Here is a 15639-nt window from a genome sequence, read left to right as displayed (position 1 = left end):
AAATAAAATAAAATAAAATAAAATAAAATAAAATAAAATAAAATAAAATACCTGAATCAGGGCTGGGCATGGTGGCTCACACCTGTGATCCCAACACTTTGGGAATCACTTGAGCTCAGGAGTTTGAGACCAGCCTGGGCAACGTAGCAAGACCTTGTTTCTACTAAAATTAAAAAAAAAAATCACTAAGCATGGTGGCACATAGCTGTAGACCCAGCTACCTGGGGGACTGAGGTGAGAGGACTGCTTGAGCCTGGGAAGTCGAGGCTGCAGTGAGCCCAGATCTGCACTCTAAGCTTGGGTAACAGAGTAAGACCCTGTCTCAAAAAAATGAACAAATAACGATACCTGAATCAAGTCACAGGCCCTAATTTAAGGTACCGAGGAAAATTCTATGGTGGTACAAACAAGATCTTTAGGTTGACAGCTATTTCCTCAAGTTCTTCTCTTCCTTAAATAGTAAAATTATGTAAAACAAATGTTCCCTGCTATTTTGGTAAATTATATGCTATATATATACATATACAACAAATGGCAAGAGATTGTGAGCCAGCCTGTTTTGAAGCCTTCATATATTTAACATATGCCACTGCTATTTTCTTTTTCTTTCATATTACTTTTTTTCCCCTCGGGAAATCTTGGCTCATGTACTTGATAAATTCCTTTAGGAACCCGACTGATTCAAAATGCAGACTGGCTTTCTGAGGACTGCATAATTTAATGTCAAAGGTCCTTCTTTATTTCTGTTTTAAAACAAAGTTTAATAAACACAGGTGCCGTAGCTTCTTGTGGTTTGCCAGCGAAGACATGTGAGCAGGTCCAGGTTTAAAACTGCAGGGAGGTTGGGCTCTGTGGCTCACGCCTGTAATCCCAGCACTTTGGGAGGCCGAGGCAGGAGGACTGCTCAAGCGCAGGAGTTTGAGACCAGCCTGGGCAACACAGTGAGACCCTAACTCTATAAGAAATTTAAAAATTTGCAGGATATGGTGGCGCATGCCTGCAGTCCCAGCTACTATGGAAGCTGAGGCAGGAGGATCGCTTGAGCCCAGGTGTTGTAGGGTGCAGTGAGCTTTAGTGCACTCCAGCCTGGGTGACAGAGCAAGACCCTGTCTCAAAAAATAAATAAAACTGCAGGGAGCTAAGCCATTTTCTCAAAGTCACTTTTTACAAGGGTCAATGTACTCCAAACTCAAGGTAGAGAGGTGACTTGGAGAAGACAGTTTGCTGGAAGCTCATATTTCCTCATTGCTCACAATTTTCCTGTTCATCAAGCTCAGTTAATACTCGCGACTGTCTGTAAACCAGCTGTCATCCCCACTTCACAGACGAAAGCAGAGCATAGCCACACTTCACAGCATGCTGCTCCATCAACTAGAGCATGGTCAATAGTTGCTGTTGTTATTTATATTTATAGTAAGAACAGTAGATGCCCAGTTTAAAAATATCAAATATTACAGAAGGGTCCAAAATGAATAAGCAAAAAAAAAAAAAATGTGTATTCTCTCAAAATTTCCCATTCCCATCCAGTTATCCTCCCCAGAAGAAACCAACATTAGACTTCTTACATGTCCTTCCCAAATGTCTGTGATTGTCTAAGCATAACTCCTCTAGAGCAACATTTCTCAGGCTTCAGCATGCACACAAATTGCCTGAAGGCTGGTTACAATGCAGATACTAATTCGGTAGGTTTGGGACAGGGTCTGAGACTCTGCGTTTCTTGCATTTCTTGTTTTTTTATTTTTATTTTTTTGAGGCAGGGTCTTGTTCTGTCACCCAGGCTAGAGCGCAGTGGTGAAATCACAGCCCACTGCAACCTCAAACTCCTGGGCTCAAGTGATTCTCCCACTTCAGCCTCCTAAGTAGCTGGGACTACAGGCAACACCGCTACCGCCGACTAATTTCTGTATTTTTTGTAGAGATGGGGGTCTCGCTTTGTTACCCAGGCTGGTCTATAGCTCCCGGGCTCAAGCAATCTTCCAGCCTCAGCCTCCCAAAGTGCTGAGATTACAGGTATGAGCCACGACACCTGACCAAGATTCTGCCTTTCTAACAAGCTCCTAAGGGATTGCTGGAGCCTCTGGTTCAGAACCACACTTAAGTTTTTCTTTCTTTTTTTTTTCGCGATGGTGTCTAGCTCCGTTGCCCAGGCTGGAGTGCAGTGGAGCCATCTTGGCTCACTGCAGCCTCTGCCTCCTGGGTTCAAGTGATTCTCCTGCCTCAGCCTCCCAAATAGCTGGGATTGCAGGCACGAGTCACCATGCCCGGCTAATTTTTGTATTTTTAGTAGAGACGAGGTTTCACCATGTTGACCAGGCTGGTCTCAAACTCCTGACCTCAAGCGATCTGTTCATCTCAGCCTCCCAAAGTCCTGGGACTACAGGCATGATCCTCCGCATCTGGCCGGGACCACGCTTAAGTTTTAGAGTATCAAGGACCTAGCTCTCAGGACCCTATTATACCACTTTTTCTTTTTGGAGAAACAGAGTCTCACTTTGTTCTCCAAGCTGGTCTCAAACTCCTGGCTTCAAGTGATCTTCCCACTTCTGCCACCCAAAATGCCAGGATTGTAGGCATGAGCCACTGTGCCCAGCCCATTTTATAGCACATTTAATAATGAGTCTCAACAATCTTTCCCTGTTGACCCCTACGGATCAGCGTGTGTGTGTGTATGTATGTATGTGCGTGTGTGTGTATGTTTCTTGTGGTAAAATACATGTAAAGCAAAATTTACCATTGACAGTTTTTTTTTTTTTTTTTTTGAGACGGAGTCTACCTCTGTTGCCCAGGCTGGAGTGCAGTGGCACGATCTCAGTTCACTGCAACCTCACCCTCCCAGGTTCAAGTGACTCTCCTGCCTCAGCCTCCTGAGTTGCTGGATTACAGGCATGACCCACCACGCCCGGCTAATTTTTGTATTTTCAGTAGAGACAGGGTTTCACCATGTTGGCCAGGCTGCTCTCAAACTCTTGACCTCAAGTGATCTGCCCTCCTGGGCTTCCCAAAGTGATGGGATTACAGGACCATAAACCATTTTAAGTGTACAGTTAGTGGCATTAAGTACATTCACAATGTTGTGCAACCATCACTATCATCCATCTCCAGAATTTTTTCATCCTCCCCAACTGTACCCATTAAACACTAACTCCTTGTCCTCTCTTCCCCCAGCCCTGGTAACCACTATCTTGCTTTCTATATCTGTGAATGTCACTGTTCTAGGTCCACTCACGTCGGTAGAATCCTCATATAGGTAGAATCCTTTTGTGACTGGCTTACTTCACTCCGCATAATATCTTCAAGGTTCTTCCATGTTGTAACCTGTGTCACAATTTCCTTTCTTTTGAAGCCTGGATAATACTCTACTGTATGTATTGTTCACATTTTGTTTATGCATTTATCTATTGGATGTTTGTGCCTTTTAGCTGGTTTCTGCCTTTTGCCTATTTTGATACAAGCCAACTTAAAAATTTTTAACATTTTTATTTATTTATTTATTTTATTTATTTATTTTTTAAATTATACTTTAAGTTCTAACATTTTTATTGATTTATTTTTAATTTTTTTTTTGAGATAGGGTCTAGCTCTGTTGCCCAGGCTGGAGTGCTATGGTGTGATTGTGGCTCACTGCAGCTTTGACCTCCCAGGCTCAAATAATCCTCCCACCTCAGCCTCCCAAGTAGCTGGGACCACAGACACGCACCACCATGCCCAGATAATTTTAAAAAATTTTTTGTTGCGATGAGGGTCTCATTATGTTGCCTAGGCTAGTCTTGAACTCCTGGGATTGATCAAGCAATTCTCTCGCCTCGGCCTCCCAAAGTGCTGAGATTACAGGCATGAGCCACCGTGCACGGCTGTAAAAACATTAAAAAAGTGGATGTGCTATATCCATTTAATCACCCCTGTCCCAGTGATCATTTCTAGTGTTCTATTATCACAATCAAAGCTGCAAACAGCATGCTAGCAGCAGAAGGGACTATCGCAGGGGAGCTGGGACTGGAGACACTGAAGGCAGATGACTTTGCCAAAGCCTGGCTTAGCCACTTACTATGTGACCTTGGGCAAGCTTGCAGCCCCTCTGCGCTTAATTGTCCTTATTTGTAGAATAGGGATAGTGGAAGTGCATATTAAATAAGATAATCCACAAGGCACTGAACTCTGGACCAGACACATGGCAAACTAACAGTCCATATCAGCTGTTCTTTATTCTTATTATTTTTTTGACAGAGTTTGCCATGTCACCCGGCCTGGAGTGCAGTGGCGTGATCTCAGCTCACTGCAACCTCTGTTGCAGTGAATCGCCTCACTGAGGCGATTCTCCTGCCTCAGCCTCTGGGATTACAGGTGCCCGCCATCATGCCCAGCTAATTTTTGTATTTTTAGTAAAGACGAGGTTTCACTATGTTGGCCAAGCTGGTTTGAAACTCCTGACCTCAAATGATCTGCCTGCCTCGGCCTCCCAAAGTGCTGGGATTATAGACTTGAGCTGCTGTGCCTAGCCCCGTATCAGCCATTATCAGTATCGTAAGTCATCGCCTACTTGTTTCCATTCTTGTAATGAACTGCCAGCAGAACAAAGCTGGTGGCAGCACAGGACATTTAAACATTGTGAAAGATATCACAAATTACCTTCCAAAAGGCTGCAGTGGTCGCTATTAGTCCACAGAAGGAAGCAGGGAGCCGTGGATGATCCTTGTGGAGAAGATGTGACAAAAGGAGTATTCAAGGAGGATGATCAGGCCACACAGCGATTTCTTTCTGTGATGTCCTCAGAGTCAAGGGTGCTGATCCATTGACCTTGCCTTCATCCCTGAAGATGAATTGAGAGTGCACGCAAACATTCATGTCCTTCCTTCCTGGGATATTTCTCTATGTGTCCATCTTTTGTGAATACCTTAGGGGACTGTTTACATTTTTGATTTTGGGGTTGCTTCTTCGGGACTGGGGGTCCTACTCATCTGTAGTTTCCTTTCGTAGCCCATTTCACACCACCCCTCATTGAGTGGGTTCCAGATGTGAAATGTCACTCCCACCATGAGCTTTTCTCAGCACCCACTTTATTTTATTTGCAGCATTTCTTACAATGTGCAAACCATCTATATAATGATGTCCATATGTAATCACTATTTTTGTTTTTAAAATTCTTATCCCCTCCTGGTAGACTATGAGCACTGCAGAAAGGCTTTGAAGTCTGATGACCTTTGTGATCCCAGCAGCACCTTTGGGCCTGGCACAAAGCAGGTGCCCATTCAACATTTGTTGGATAAGGGATTCTAATAACATCCATAGCAGTGCTAAGAGTTAAGGATTTTTTTTTTTTTTTTTGATGGCAAAATACACATAACATAAACTACCATTTTAACCTTTTTTTCCTCTTCGAAATGGGGTCTTGCGGCCAGGCACCATGGCTTACATCTGTAATACCTGCACTTTGGGAGTACGAGGTGGGTGGATTACCTGAGGTCAGGAGTTTAGGACCAGCCTGGCCAACATGGTAAAACCTTGTCTCTACTAAAAGTGCAAAAGTTAGCTGGGGGTGGTGGTGCGCACCTGTAATCCCAGCTCCTTGGGAGCCTGAGGCTGGAGAATTGCTTGAACCTGGGAGGCAGAGGTTGCAGGGAGCCTGGGTGATGGAGTGAGACTCCGTCTCAAAAAAATAAAAGAAGGGGGTCTTGCTATATTACCCAAGCTGGTCTTGAAGTCCTGGCCTCAAGCAGTTCTCTTGCTTCAGGCCATCCACCTAGCTAGGATTACAGACACATGTGCCACCCAACCCCCCACCCCCACCATGCCTGGCTCTATTTTGACCATTTTATTTATTTTTTATTTTTTTCCATCTTAACCATCAATTAAAGCGTGCAATTTTACAAGGTTGCACAACCTTCATCTCTATCTAGTCCCCAAAAGGAGACTCCCCACCCATTAATCTGTGACTTCCCATTCCCTGGCAATCCCCCAATCCCTGGCAGCCACTAATCTGCTTTCTGTCTCCATGAATTCTGGACACTGCATTTAAGTGGACTCATATCTATGTGAACTTTTGTGACTAGCTTCTTTGCTCAGTGTAATATTTTTGAGGTTTAGCTGTTTCAGGAGGTTTCTGTTTATTCGTTTGTTTTGTGTTTTAGAGACAGTGTCTCTTTCTGTTGCCCAGGCTGGGGTGCAGTGGTGCAATCATAGCTCACTGCAGCCTCGACCTCTCAGGATCAAGGGATCCTCCCACATCAGCCTCTTGAGTAGCTAGGACTACAGGCACACACCACTGTATCTGGCTAATTTTTAAATTATTTATAGAGATGGGGTCTCTCTCTTTTGCCCAGGCTGGTCTTGAAGCCCTGTACTCAAGTGATCCTCTTGCCTCGGCCTCCTAACGTGCTGGGATTACAGGTGTCAGCCACTGCACCCCTGAGGACTTTTCTTTTTTCTTTTTTTTTTTTTTTTAACAGTGATGTGCTAGAGCCTGATGGTACCAGTTCTAGAGAGCAGATGGATTCTTAAATATGCAAGAATTTGGGGAGCCTGTTATTTAATCACTGACAGGCTGAAACAAGCCATTGTGGGAGTATCTAGGACACAGATATTGGCAAATGCTACAAATCAATATTGTTGGGGGAGGGTATTTGAGAACCAGTTTATAGGCACACCGCTGGCTTTAAAGCACCGCATAATCTCTATCAGTATCCCTGAGAAGTTACTGTAACTAAATACTTACTTTGGTTTACTTCCTTATTTCTTTAGAATCAGGATCTCACTCTGTTGTCCAGGCTAGGGTGCAGTGGTGCAATCACAGCTCACTGTAGCCTCAACCTCCTGGGCTCAAGAGAGGCTCTTGCCTCAGCCTCTTGAGTAGCCAAGACCACAGGTATGTGCTACCATGCCTGGCTAATCTTTTTTTTTTTTTTTTTGTAGAGATAGGTCTTACAGGCTAGGGATGATGGCTCACGCCTGTAATTCCAGCACTTTGGGAGGCCAAGGCAGGTGGATCACTTGCAGTCAGGAGTTTGAGACCAGCCTGGCCAACACGGAGAAAGTCTGTCTCTACTGAAAATACAAAAATTAGCCAGGTGTGGTGGCACATGCCTATAATCCCAGCTACTCGGGAGAGTGAGGCACAAGAATTGCTTGAACTTAGGAGGCAGAGGTTGTTGTGAGCCAATATCTTGCCACTGCACTCCAGCCTCGGTGACAGAGCAAGATTCTGTCTCAAAACAAACAAACAAAACCCGAGATGGGGTCTTGCTGTGTTGCCCAGCCTGGTCTCAAACTCCTGGTCTCAAGCAATCCTCCTGCCTTGGACTCCTAAAGTACTTGGATGAGAGGCGTGAGCTACCACGCAGACCTCTTAAATACCTATTTTGAATAAAACAGTGTTCTTGCCCGGCAAGTACTGCTTAAGAGATGTCCTAGTCCCACCTTCTGACCAGATATCCAGGCCTAAGGCAGTCTGTTTTCAAGCCTTTGCTCCTAAGTGACACCTGCCTTCCAGCTGTAAGGGATGTCCCAGCTCCAGCTGGCAGGATGTTTGCCTGAGTCCTGTGTCACAGGCCTCTCAGGGGAGGAGGGTGAGCTGTAGACACCCAGCTCAGCCAACAAGAGAGTGGGGACTCCTTGGGGCTCAGTCCCTCAGTGCATCTGCTTCATGATGGGGTTGGGGGCAGGGGAACAGCAGAATCGCTTGCCTGCCTCTGATGCACGAGAAGAACAGTCCCCAGATCAGTGATGTCAGCAGCACCTGGGAATGCACTCAAAGTGTAACGGTTTGGCCCCAGGTCACACCTCCTGAATCAGACCTTCTGGGGGCAGGGCCCAGCCGTCCGTGTTGTGACTAACCCCGTGGAAATTCTGAGACTGCATCCAGTTCAAGAACCCCTGGACTCAAGTGACAGTCCAAAGAGCTGTCAACCAGGCTGGAGTGGAGCTGTGCCTTTTGATTCTTGCTCCAGAACACACACCATTTTCCACTCTCAGGCAAGCCTGCCCACACAAGCCAGCTCAGTTTAGACCTTGCCCTCGTTCCTGAGATACGTGAATGCCTGGGAGAGGCACTGACTTGACACCCAGTGACTAGGACTGAAGGCGCTCTTACCAAAGACCACCAAACTGAAGCCTCAGCTTCTTCAAACTGTGTGACCTAGGCTAACTGCCATAACCTGAGCAGCCACTTCCTCGTCTATAAAATGGTCTAATAACCGTACCTAATTCATAAGCTGATTGTTAAGGTAGCAGGAGATAATATAAAGGGCTTTGCACAGCTCTTGGCTTATAGCAAATGCTCAATACCTAGTTGCATGGTTCGAGGGCTATTATCCAAGGAGTTCGAGGAAGGGGAATTCAATGATGAATCCCTCACATTGGTCTTGTGCTTTACAATTAATTTGTGTAATAACTCTGCAGGAGCTTCTTTGTAGCAGATACGGTTGGTGCCCTTTGCAGATTCCTTTAGCAAGCTGGCACTTCCCCAGCTATTATTGCCAGTGTTGGTTCACAACTGTGGCTCCCTCTGGATTGCCCCTGGTGGAGGGGAGCCACCTTGTCTGGGAGATTATGCCCTCCACTGCTGGGAGGACTGACTGGTATGAGAGTGTAACAGCCCAGCCCTCACATCCGCCAAGGACTGACTGATATGAGAGTGTAACAGCCCAGCCCTCACATCCGCCGGTGGGACCTTCTCAGTGGTACGAGTCACACTCCCGAGCTCCCTGTGTGGTCAGGCTGAGGCCAGACCTCAGCAGGAACTACATCCTTTCTTAGCTTCCTCCTGCCTCCTCCTGCTTCCCAGTGGGTTTCTCTGAGAGTATTTCCTTAGTAAATCGCTTGCACAAACATCCCCATCTCATTGTTTTGCAGAAACAGAAAAATCCTAATCCCAGCACTTTGGGAGGCCAAGGCGGGAGGATCGCTTGAGGCCAAGAGTTTGAGACCAGCCTGACCAACACAATGAGATCCTTGTCTCTACGAAACAAACTAACAAAAAGCTAGGTGTGGTGGTGCGTGCCTGTAGTCCCAGCGACTCAGGAGGCTGAGGCAGGAGGATCACTTGAATCCAGGAGTTTGAGGCTGTAGGGAGCTAGGATAGTGTCACTGCACTCTAATCTGGGTGACAGAGCAAGACATTGTGTCAAAAGAAAAAAAGGAGGGTGGGCACAGTGGCTGTTGCTTGCAATTCCAGCACTTTGGGAGGCTAAGGCAGGCCGATCACTTGAGGTCAGGAGTTCGAGAGCAGTCTGGCCAATATGGTGAAACTCCATGTTTACTAAAAATACAAAAATTAGCTGGGTGTGGTGGCATGTGCCTGTAGTCCCAGCTACTCAGGAGGCTGAGGGAGGAGAATCTCTTGAACCTGGGAAGCAGAGGCCGCAGTAACCCGAGATCGTGCCATTGCTCTCCAGCCTGGGCATCACAGTGAGATGTGAAAGAAAGAGAAGAAAAAAAGAAAGAAAGAAAGGAAGAAAGAGAAATCTACCTGAAGATTCATATAGAATCTCTTAAGGTACCCTGAATGACTAAAGCAATCTTGAAAAATGAGAAGGAAATTGAAGTTCTCATACTTTCCGATTTCAAAACTTATTACAACTTACTTAGGTGTGGCTTAAGGATAGACATGCAGATCAATGGAATAGAATCCAGAGCTCAGAAATAAATTCTCAAATCATATGATTTGATTAAATGATTTTTAAAATGGTGCCAAGATCACTCAGTGGGGGAAAGGACAGTCTTTTAAACAGATAGTATTAGGAACACTGGATGTCCGTATGTGAAAGAATGAAGTTGGATTCTTACCTAATACCATATACAAAAGTTAACTCAAAATGGATCAAAGACCTAAACCCATAAAAGTTTAGAAGAAAGTATAGAAGAAAAGCCTTATGATATTGGATTTGGCAATAATTTCATGGATATGACACCAAAAGAACAGATAATAAAAATAAAAGTAGATATATTGGGCTACATCAAAATTTAAAACTTTCGGCCTGGCATGGTGGCTCACACCTGTAATCCCAGCACGTTGGGAGGCAAAGGTGGATGGGTTGCTTTAGCTTGGGAGTTCAAGATCAGCCTGGCCAACATGGTGAACTCTCATCTCTACAAAAAACACAAACAAACAAACAAAAAACCCAAAAACATCCAAAACCAAAATTAGTCGGGCATGATGGTGTGCACCTGTAGTCCCAACTACTCAGAAGGCTAAGGTGGGAGGATCACCCGAACCCAGAAGGTCGAGGCTGCAGTGAGCCGTGATCATGCCACTGCACTCCAGCCTGGATGACAGAATGAGATCCTGTATTAAAAATTTTTTTTCAAACTTTGGTACATTCAACGATCACAATCAATAGAGTAAAAAGGCAGTCTAAGGAATGGGAGAAATTGTTTGCAAATAGTATGTCTGATAAGGGATCTGTATCCAGAGTATAGAAAGAAGCACAACTCAACAACAAAAAGTTAAACAACCCAATTTAAAAATAGGCAAAGGACTTCAATAGACATTTCCCCAAAGAAGACGAACAAAGGGCCAATAAGCACATAACAAGTTGTTCAATATTAGGAGTATGCAAATCAAAATCACAATGAGATACCAGATGAGATACCATCTCACACCCATTAGGATGGCTGTTATCAAGCAAATGGAAAATAGCAAGTATTGGCAAGGATGTGGAGAAACTGGACTCTTTGTGCTTTGCTGGTGAGAATACAAAACGGTGCAGCCACAGTGGAAGACGTTCTGGCAATTCCTCAAAAAATTAAACATAGAGTAACTCTTTTATCCAGTAATTCCACTTATGGGTCTATATCTAAAATAAGTGAAAGCGGGAACTCAAATAGATATTTATATACTCATGTTCATTACAGCGTTATTCACAATAACCAAAACATGGAAACAACTTGTGTCCATCAACAGATGAATGGATCAGCAAAATGTGATCTGTCCACACGATGAAATATTATTCAGCCTTAAAAAGGAGAGAAGTTCTGCAATGTGCTGCAACATGGATGAGCCTTAAAGACATTATGCTAAGGGAAATAAGCCAGACACAAAAGGAAAAATACTGTGTGATTTCACTTATCTGAGATCCCCAGAGGAGTCAAATTCGTAGAGACAGAAAGAAGAAGGGTGCTTGTCAGGGGCTGAGTAGGGGAAAATGGAGCATTGATTTCTATGGGGACAGTTTCAGGTGAAACTTAATGTCACTGAACTGTACACTTAAAATGGTTAAAATGGCAAATTTTATGGCATGTATATTTCACCACAATAAGAAAAGAATCTGTTTCACTATTTTCTTCTACGACACCTCACTTATGGCACAATTATTACACCAATGTATAGAAGAGGTAAACTGAGGCTCAGAGTGACTATTTCTTTGTCTTATCCAGTGGGGATAATAGTCTCCACCTCTCAAGGTACTGTGAGGATTAAATCGAATAATGATGCCTATACAGCCCCCCCACCACCATCAAAGAAGAGCATTGGTGACAGAGTGAAAACCTGTATCTTATGGTATCTCGTTGTGATTTTGATTTGCATTTCCCTAATATGGAGCAACTTATTATGTGCCTATTGGCCCTTTGCCTATCTTCTTTGGAGAAATGTCTACTGAAGTCCTTTGCCTATTTTAAAATGTGAAATACCTGTGAAGATGTGAGTGACGGAGACAGGGTGGCTTCAACTGAACTAGGGACAAATGTTGGCGATTTCACATGTCTAATCCTTCAGTTAAACAGCAGAAACAAAGATTTCACTCATTGTTACGTGTGTAATTTTATATGCTCGAAATGTCTCAAAATAAAATATCTTTATAAAAAAATAGAGTAAATGGGAAGCAATGGAAGAGTTTAAAGAGGTGTTACCCTCTCACTGGCCAGGAATACAATGTTTTAAACCAGATAAAACTGCAGTTGAATCCTGGCTCCATGCCTGTTTAGTTATGGGACTGTGGGCAGGCCATGTGAGTTCTGGGGCCTCAGTGTTCTTGTCTGTAAAATGGTGATAATAACATGAACTTCAGAGAGGTGCTATGCAGATCGAGTGCACGGAAAACAGCTGGAACTTGCACAGAGCACAAACTTGATCTATTAGAGGTGACTGTGGTAGATGGGGTAAAATGTTAGCACCAAGCTTCAAACTCTGCCAGTCTGTCTGCCAACCCTGTGCTGGGCCCTGCATTTCCAGCCAAGACGAGCTTGACAGCTCAGGTTTTCCAAGCCCAGCCTTGCCAAGGAGTGGAGTTTCAGGAGTTTACAGAATTACTGTGATTTGATCTGTCTTTTCTCTTCTAGAACTTCATAAGCAGGGTATGTTCCCTGTACTTCTGAAATCCAGAGATTTACCCTTTCTATGCCAGCGCAACAGTTATTCTTTGGTGAAATACATGGAATGATGCAATCGTTAATAATAGCAGTATTTTGAACTTAAATATTTCTCTTTATTTACCTTTTAAAAACATGGATCAAATGTATACTCCATCTGCTCATATACTACCTCTGTTATTCATGCCCCATGTAACTCCAGACTTTTTTCTTTTTCTTTCTTTCTTTTTTTTTTTTAACAAGTAAAAAAAAACCCAGGATCTTGCTCTGTCACCCAAGCTGGAGGGAGTAGCGCAATCTTGGCTCACTGCAACCTCCACCTCCTGGGCTCAAGCAATCCTCCCACCTCAGCCTCCCAAGTAGCTGGGACTACAGGTGCACACCACCATGCCTGGCTAATTTTTGTATTTTTTGTAGAGATGGGGTTTTGCCATGTCACTCAGGCTTGTCTCGAACTACAGGACTCAACTGACCCTTTTGCCCTAGCCTCCCAAAGTGTAGAGATTATAGGGGTGAGTGAACATGCCCAGCCAGACTTTTTATTTTCCTTTTCCTTTTATTTTTTCCTTCCTTCCTTCCTTGCTTCCTTCCTTTCTTTTTTTCTTTCTTTCTCTCTCTTTCTTTTTCTTTCTTCCTTTTTCTTTCTCTCTCTCTTTGTTTCTTTTCTTTGTTTCTTTCTTTTTATTTTTCAGATAGGGTCTCTGTTGCCCAGGCTGGATTGCAGTGGTATGATCACGGCTCACTGTAGCCTCAACCTTCTGGGCTCAAGCGATCCTCCCACCTCAGCCTCCCAAGTAGCTGGGACCACAGGCACACACCACCATGTCCAGCTAAGTTTTTTACTTTTTGTAGAGACGGCATCTCACTATGTTGCCCAGGCTGGTCTTGAACTCCTGTGCTCAAGCAATCCTCCCACCTCAGCCTCCCAAAGTGCTGGGATTACAGGCATGATCCACAGTACTCAGCACCCCAAACTTTCTTCAAAATGTCTGTAAGGACTCAAAGCCTTGATAGAAAGGACTTGCACATTCGGTATCACTATCTCCTTGAGAAACAAGGATCAGAACACATCTGTCTCGTCAGTGCTATAACCCCAAAACCCACCCTAGGGCTGGCAGACAGCAGGAGTTTTGTGTTTGAGAGTGACAAAGTTGGAAGGAGACAGGTAATTTTGCCCCTGAGTTCCAGAAGAAGAAACGACTTCCCAGAGAATCAAAGCTTCCTGGAGAGGAACAAGCAACAGCATAGTTTGAAGGAACATATTGCATGAGAGTGGGACCCATGGGGTCTCAAACTCAAATGCCTACAGGGCCTGACAAATGGGGCCATGAGCCAAGTAAGAGGAACACAGAGCAAGTGCAAGGATAACTAGCAAAAGACCCTTAGGGCTGGAGATAATCTAGAGAAGAGGAGACAGTGGTCAACCGTGGAGTGCATGACCCATCTAAAATTGGAGTCAGGGTGGGCCAGGGGCCACCACTGCCCAGACCTAGCACAATTCCAGTGCAGGAATGTGGGCTTCAGACAGCGAGATATTCTACTTTTTCCAAGAGACATTGGGATTCTGGCTTTTTATGTGAATTTTCCCAATTTAAAAATTTTGGCACTGGGCCGGGCGCAGTGGCTCAAGCCTGCAATCCCAGCACTTTGGGAGGCCGAGACGGGTGGATCACGAGGTCAGAAGATCGAGACCATCCTGGTCTACACGGTGAAACCCCGTCTCTACTAAAAAATACAAAAAACTAGCCGGGCGAGATGGCGGGCGCCTGTAGTCCCAGCTACTCGGGAGGCTGAGGCAGGAGAATGCCATAACCCGGGAGGCGGAGCTTGCAGTGAGCCGAGATGGCGCCACTGCACTCCAGCCTGGGCGACAGAGTGAGACTCCGTCTCAAAAATAAAAATAAAAATAAATAAAAAAAAAATTTTTTGGCACCAAGTGTGGTAGCTCGCACCTGCAATCCCAGCACTCTGGTAGGCTGAGGAGGGAGGATCACTTGACCTCAGGAGTTTTAGACCAGTCTGGGCAACATAGTGAAACCTTGTCTCTATTCTAAAAAATGGCATCCTCTTTAAACTTTTAGAAATATGGTGTGAGCAACTTTTTGTGGGCCTAATGTGATCTTTAAATGACCAAAATGTTAGATATAGACAGATGAGTCTAAAATCTGAAACAGATGTACTCACAAACAGTATTCTGGCCTAAAACAAAGATATCCTCAATCACAACCTACTATGTGAATAGGAAACCCTGAAATTGGGCAGTGCCCAATCTGCTCAACTGTACATGGCAGTCTTGACATTATAACTCTTGAAGTTATCACTCTCCCCAACCCCAGTCCAATTCAACAGAAATGCTAACCCCCATTCGTCAACTCTCCAAACCATGAGAAGAAGTCTTTCACCTGTCTTGGTCACTAGAACTGTGCAGCAAGGCCATTTGGGGGAAGCTTTAGCCATCTTGACCAGATTTGTTCTGTTCTCTAGGGTTGTGAAATTCCGTCGCACAGGTGAGAGTGCAAGGTCAGAGGACGACACGGCTTCAGGAGAGCATGAAGTCCAGATTGAAGGGGTCCGCGTGGGCCTAGAGGCTGTGGAGCTGGATGATGGGGCAGCTGTGCCCAAGGAGTTTGCCAATCCCACTGATGGTGAGAGGGCCCTGCAGTTGGGGAATCAGCTTGAGCCACTGTCAAGGTTGCCTCCCCAGCAGGCAATTGCAGAGGGCTCCTGTGAAGGGGCAGTTGGGAGGGCCCAGAGGGCCAAGGGGTGGAGCTGGAAGTGGGGACTGAGCCTACATGGCTTACTTCAGCAGGCAAGGTTACATCACAATCCCTGCCAGTCAGCATCATTGCACATCACTTGGCTGAGGATGGCAGTAACAATGATGATGATGATGACAAAGATGATGATGGTAATGATGATGATGGTGGTGATGATCATGATGGTGATGATCGTAATAGTAATGTGATGATGGTGATGATGATGGTGATGATGGTGATGATTATGGTGATGGTGATGATCGTAGTGATGAAGATGGTGATGATAAGGATGGCAATGGTGATGATAGTGATGATGATGAAGATGGTGTAGATGATGGTAATGGTGATGAAAATGGTGGTGGTGGTGGTGGTGGTGGTGATGATGGTGATGATAGTGGTGGTGATGATAATGATTATGGTGATAATTATGGGATAGTGATGATTATAGTGATGATGTTGAGGATGGTGATCATGATGATGATTATGATGATAGTGATGAAGATGGTGATGATAAGGTTGGCAATGGTGATGATGATGATGAAGATGGTGGTTATGATGGTGATGGTGATGATAGTGATGATGA

At 44.7% G+C, this 15639-nt stretch overlaps 1 protein-coding gene across 1 annotated transcript in view; it reads left to right on the top strand.

The window, feature by feature from the left end:
- The window catches only part of SVOP (SV2 related protein), a 102888-nt gene that overhangs the window by 17462 nt on the left and 69787 nt on the right, over positions 1–15639 (top strand). Inside the window, exon 2 of the mRNA XM_023199050.2 lies at positions 14785–14945. Coding sequence (XP_023054818.1) covers positions 14785–14945 — 161 coding nt within the window. The remainder of the gene's footprint in view (positions 1–14784; positions 14946–15639) is intronic.

This window comes from Piliocolobus tephrosceles, chromosome 10, assembly GCF_002776525.5.
Source record: "Piliocolobus tephrosceles isolate RC106 chromosome 10, ASM277652v3, whole genome shotgun sequence".
Taxonomy (NCBI): Eukaryota; Metazoa; Chordata; class Mammalia; order Primates; family Cercopithecidae; genus Piliocolobus; species Piliocolobus tephrosceles.
The sequence above is the reverse complement of the archived record's forward strand: the minus strand, read 5'-3'. Positions and strand labels throughout refer to the sequence as shown.